The sequence below is a fragment of the Amphiura filiformis genome, chromosome 6 (genome assembly GCF_039555335.1).
Source record: "Amphiura filiformis chromosome 6, Afil_fr2py, whole genome shotgun sequence".
Classification (NCBI taxonomy): Eukaryota; Metazoa; Echinodermata; class Ophiuroidea; order Amphilepidida; family Amphiuridae; genus Amphiura; species Amphiura filiformis.
The window spans coordinates 19,157,993-19,163,992 of NC_092633.1; the positions used below are offsets into that span (position 1 = coordinate 19,157,993).

The 6,000-nt window shown below is 34.8% G+C and overlaps 1 protein-coding gene across 1 annotated transcript in view; it reads left to right on the forward strand.

The window, feature by feature from the left end:
- LOC140155106 (protein O-mannosyl-transferase TMTC2-like) overlaps nucleotides 1–5,264 on the forward strand; it is a 35,641-nt gene extending 30,377 nt beyond the window's left edge. Inside the window, exons 12-15 of the mRNA XM_072177809.1 lie at nucleotides 237–503; nucleotides 1,252–1,518; nucleotides 2,154–2,420; nucleotides 3,242–5,264. Coding sequence (XP_072033910.1) covers nucleotides 237–503; nucleotides 1,252–1,518; nucleotides 2,154–2,420; nucleotides 3,242–3,412 — 972 coding nt within the window. The 3' untranslated portion in view covers nucleotides 3,413–5,264. The remainder of the gene's footprint in view (nucleotides 1–236; nucleotides 504–1,251; nucleotides 1,519–2,153; nucleotides 2,421–3,241) is intronic.
- The last annotated feature ends 736 nt before the right edge of the window (nucleotides 5,265–6,000 follow it).

Consider the following 6,000-nt stretch of genomic DNA (forward strand, 5'->3'; position numbering starts at 1 on the left):
TGCCTAGGTCATGACCAATCATGCACACATATTACTATTCTATCACAACTCTCCCTGTGATCGTGATGGGCAGGAGATCTTGTGGTTACGAACTGCCTTGTTAGGTTTAGGGTTAGGATTATGATGGGGTGGTGACCGGCATTTTAAGTTGTTCCAAATTTGATACTGTAGTATACTGACCTATCACTTATTGTATGCTTTTGAAATTGTCAACACTAATGACTTTTAATTTGCAGAACCATATACCTCTACGAGATCTTGGTGCCATTTTGCACATTAATGGCAAACCAGAGGAATCCATTGAATACTACCAGAGAGCCTTGAAATTAGAACCAGATGATGCTGCCACTTTGAAATACCTCAAAAGTGCAGAAACCAAGATACAAGTCAAGAAATCAACAGAAGCAAGAGAGTTGCTGGATGAAGCCAATGCATTGCATCGTGAAGGCAGAAACAAAGAAGCTGAAGTATTGTTTAGAAAGATAACGGAACTATTACCAGATGTGAGTTTTACTGTATTATCTCCTTGGCTTTGGCCATAATGGGTTATATCGTCACCCTACTACAATAATTGCACATGTCATTTTTTGTAAATTTGAGAACAAAGTACAAAAGATGGTTCAAGCATGCATCAGTTACGTAATCACCCTAATTATGTCTGATTATTCCCTTTCATTTGTCTTATTATCATCTGTTCTTGTGCAAAGATTGGTGAATAAATAAGTTTAAATGTATGCTTGAACCATATTTTGTACTTTGTTCACAAAATTACAAAAAATGACTTAGGCACTTAGCGTAGTAGGGTGACGATATTGTAAAAGTGTTTTCCTTTTAATATTTATTTGTAGGTGTATGTTCAAATTTATTGGAAGTTAGGTTCCCCAGTCTAACTTTTTCTTAGTCATACAAAAGAAGATGTTTTAATTACTAGAGATGTTTACATCAGATGTGCATGTCTTAATCACCTCCTCCCTCCTCGCCCCAATCCTGGGGATGTGCATGTATTACTTGGTGTGTTCATACAATGGGTTGTATCAAGTATTTGTTTAAAATGTCAAGGGAGCATATGTGCGCCATTCGGCGAATCTTTACGATATATGTGGGGTTGGGTTGTATATAAGTAAGTATGTGTTTGTGCATGTGGAGGAATGATTTCTATCTGCAATTGCAAAGTAGCTTACAAAATGTTTTTAAAACATGTATCTGATAAGTTGCATTTAATTTTTGATCTTTAACATTTTTTAACATCAGGACAAGGCTGCTTGGAGAAACCTGGGAGCTATCGTACATACCAATGGTCAACCAGAAGAGGCAGAAAAGTACTACCACAAGGCATTGCAAATCAGTCCAGGTGATGAAATCACACTTATGAACTTGAAAAAGGCACAAAAGAAAATCAAGAGGATGAAAAATGAGAAAACCCAGGAGCTATTGGATGAAGCTGTTAGTTTGAAGGAGAGTGGAGAGTTGGAGGAGGCAGAGGAGATATATAAACAAATACTGCACCTTACTCCTGAAGTATGTAGCACCTTCCTATGCACAAATAGGATGTTTCTATTGGTGTAGCAATTCTAGTGTACACTATAGCGTGTCTTGTCTCAAGTTGAGTGTAACACCATGTTGGATTTCGCAGTGGCAAATCGTGTGCGCAAACCTAATCCCGCGAGGCGTATACACATGTGTAAACTGGCGATTTGTCCGTATGCTGGTGATACAACAATGTAAAGTGTAAATACACTGATTTGAACCTGCCACTGTGAAATCCAATATAGTGTTATTCTTAACTTGAGATGAGATACACTATACATGCATCTCTGGTATACTTTATTCCACTGTTAATAGAAGAGACAAATAGCATTACGAAAATATGCTGAAGAATGGTCTTTGCATATTATATGGCTCGCACACACTTTGTTGAAACATTGTGACTATTTGCCTTTGATGGGCTTAAATCGGTTCTTTTTTTTGGGGGGGGAGGTGCTTATTAAAATGATGAAATGACAGTCAAAGTTAGGAATTTACACACATAAACATACAGTGTATCTGAAGTCAAATGTACTAGTAATCATAATCCTAGTCCGGAAGATAAGATGATCACTTGATGTTGCATTTCATCAGTATGCTTATCACATTTATTTATCCTTTCTTCACAGGATGTTAGTGCTCAAAAAGACCTTGCCAATATACTGTACCTGAACAACAAATTAAAAGAAGCAGAAGATATCTATGTTGATATCCTGGAGAAAGATGCTGAGGATGATGGTGTGAAGAAGAATCTTGCCAAGACACAGAATAAGATGAAGATTCAATGGGAAGAAAAGGCTAGGGAGCTGTCAGCACAGGGGACAGATTTCAAGGAGGAGGGGAAGCTGCAGGATGCGGAGGAGGTGTTCAAGGAGATTGTTAAGCTAACTGCAGAGGTATGTACACACCTGCATGTGCACCCCACCAACCACACATACACACACCCCAGACCCGTTTAGTGTGAAAAACACACAATAATGTCCCCTATTTATTAGGTAACCATAACAAGATAATTATTTAAAAAAGTTTGAAAAGTTACAACGTCGATATATGAAACAAAATGTAGGCCTATTCATCCAGATTAGTTAGAGGCTAGTTGCAGATGCACATACCTCAGGGTCATGGCAGAATCATTCACATAGCAATCCCTGGTAGATTTTCTTTTTATCTGTACAATCTGTTCAACCAAATGTAATTTGGTGTATGTTGTATATACACAAGAAGAAGAAGAACCAATTTGTGTGTATGGAAGGAATGAACAAAATATATATTGGAGATGAACAGTTTACCAACCCAAAGTGTTACAATTAAACATGACAAGAAATAAACACAAATCCCGACCAGCACACAACCCAACTTGAAAAAAAAGCAAGGGAATGTGCCAGCATGGGAATCGAACCCACGACCTTCCGATCTCTAGACGGACGCCTTATTCATTAGGCTGCGATCACATAGAAGTATACTGTATACGGTATTCGCTATACGATATACGCTCATTCGATCAGGCTGAGTTCACATTATATTCTCTTATGTGAACTCAGCCTGATCGAATGAGCGTATATCGTATAACAAATACCGTATACAGTATACTTTTATGTGATTGCAGCCTAAGGCTACCAGCTCTCACTGATAAACAGTGGTTAAAACTGGGTCCAATGTTAGCAGTCGTGGTATACAATACACACATACAATTACCATTATCATTTCCATCCTGCAGGATGCCAAAGCACATCGAAATCTTGGTGATATCCTGCGTTTGAACAAGAAACTAGAGGAAGCTAAGGAAAGCTACATGGAAGCATTGCGACTGAAACCAGGAGATCCATTGGCCACACAATACCTGGAGGAAACTCAAGTAGAAATCCAGAATGCAAGAGGGCAAGCATGACATGAGGGCCTACAAGGGGGAGGTGGAATCATTCTGAATTTTGAATTTGACCTATAATTGATTTGTCTGGGTTAGGATTACTAAATACATTTTTAATTTGACCTATAATGATTTGTTTGGGTTAGGATTACTAAATACATTTTTAATTTGACCTATAATGATTTGTTTGGGTTAGGATTACTAAATACATTTTTAATTTGACCTATAATGATTTGTTTGGGTTAGGATTACTAAATACATTTTTAATTTGACCTATAATGATTTGTTTGGGTTAGGATTAGTTAATATGCTTATATTATTATGCAATTTTTATTAATTGGGATTGGTCATAGTTAATGTAGTAGTTATTAACATGAAAAGGTCATAATTCAGACAATTTTACCTGATATATCATTCTAAAATAATATGAAGGTGTAAAATGATATGTTACATTAATGTAACATTTGTTGCTTACGTGTAGTGTTTGCAGTTGAGTATCTGTACTCACAAAGTGACAAAATGGGGTATAATTTTGAGGATTAGCATGGTTTCCTTAATGATTTTATTTACGTAAGTATAATTATAAGAAATTTAAAATTGGTCAAACAGAATTTTCAGGTGATGCATCTCTCTCTTGTAGGATTAGACAGTAAGTGTACATATATTTCATAAACCAAAGAAATTGTATATATTTTTTTAACTTTGTATTGATACAAATTATTTTAATACACTGGTCTTTTATGGCATTAACTTAATGTATTTCAAATAAGGGTTCGGCATATGACATTTTTATAAACTGGTCTATTATTACGCATGCTTAAGGCAACTCTTTACGTTGGGGCTACAGCAAACGCTTGCACAGAAGTGAAAGATTTCATAGTGTAAAACTTTTTTCCTTACAATAAGTGTAACACTAAGTGAAATCCTTGATGGGTACTCAATTTTTGCACTGACAAAGTCCAAAAGTATTTTGTCTTTTAAATGGATATTACAGTCCAACATTAATTTACTTTCCATTAAGCAAAGTGAGCAGATTCAGATTTCTAAATCTCTGAAGTAAATTTGGGTAATTTTACTAAAATGATGGGCATTTATTTAAATCTTATTAAATCTAACTCTCGTGTATACCCCGCTATGTATATTTATTTTTATCCGTGGCTTAATATATATCTTGCCTCTGCCACCTGGTTATTCTGCCTAGATAAGATTTAATGGAAACATTCCATTCCAGTGGATTATATATTTTGCATCAAGAAAATGATGACATGATTGATTTGAGATTATCATGAAATCTTAGAGGAAAGTAGTATGTGTCAAAACTTTATCTATTTTTTTAAGCAGCTGAAACATTAATTCTGCATTTCTGAATTTCTGCAATTCTGAATTTACCAATTTAAAAGGAATTCAACTTTAATTGAAGCTAGAATTGTACATGTATATAGAATTAGTTCATTTTATTTTGAATGATAATTGTAAAAGTAGAACTAAGCATTTTGTGTAAATAATAATTAATACTTTGTTCTGAGCTTTGGTGTTGACTTTTTAAGATTTATATCTTAAATTATGGTGCTACATGAGTTTGGTAATGACTGGATTGGGTTTCAATAGAGTTCCTAATTTGTAGCATTTTCTTTCGGAAAAAATGTATAATAATTGTGTAAATTGTATTCTAGGCTATTTCACATTACTCACACCACATTAATACAATAACCTTGTATTTCTATGCAAATAGTATCATAAAGCAAACAGAAGAAATCAAATTGAAGAGTGATTACCAAACAGACTAAAGAGATATAGACTGATCACCAACAGCCAAAGTCCCCATGCTATGTATGCTGATAATTATTGCATATTCATGAGGGCTCATCGTTCGTCATGATGATGGGACTTTGCCAGTTGGTGAATGGTCTGTATATGATCTGTTTATGACAGTTTTATCACACACCTCTGTCAGTCAGTATCTAGGCAAAAGGTGTAGAGATAGTGTATGTTCTATCTCAGTATCAATGTTGAATCTTTGTAGCACTTTCTCTCATAGAGGTGCCTGACATTGATTGGTTGTAAAGGGGTTGGGTTGGTATAGGGCTATGGGAAGTATGGATCAAGATTCCTATAGCAAAGTAAATTAATCTGTTTTGGTGTGATTATAAATTGAACAAAATCAAATGTAATGGAACAAAACTTACCAAATGTGTAAAGATTTGTCCTGGACTGTGGTTGAACAAGATATAAGTATTTTTGGATGTATCTATAATATATACACACAGGGTTGTTTTATATTTTTATTTTCTGCAATAATAATTTGCACAATGGCTGTCTTGATTTTTTATGTCATTTTCATACTTGCAGTGTATTCATACATGTCTGTATTTTTGTATAACATATCCAGATAATTTGTGCCTGAAAACTATACAACCACAGTGCCTGTTGAAGTACAATCTTTCTATTTAACCCAATAATTTATGATAATGTTGACAATCTAGCCTGTATGTTTGCGCGCAAAAGTTATCTTTTCAGCGTATTGGTATACATTGTAAAGTTTATATCTACGTAAAACTAGGGTTATTTTAATTAAATGCAGGAAGAACAATATTACTTTTTATATTACT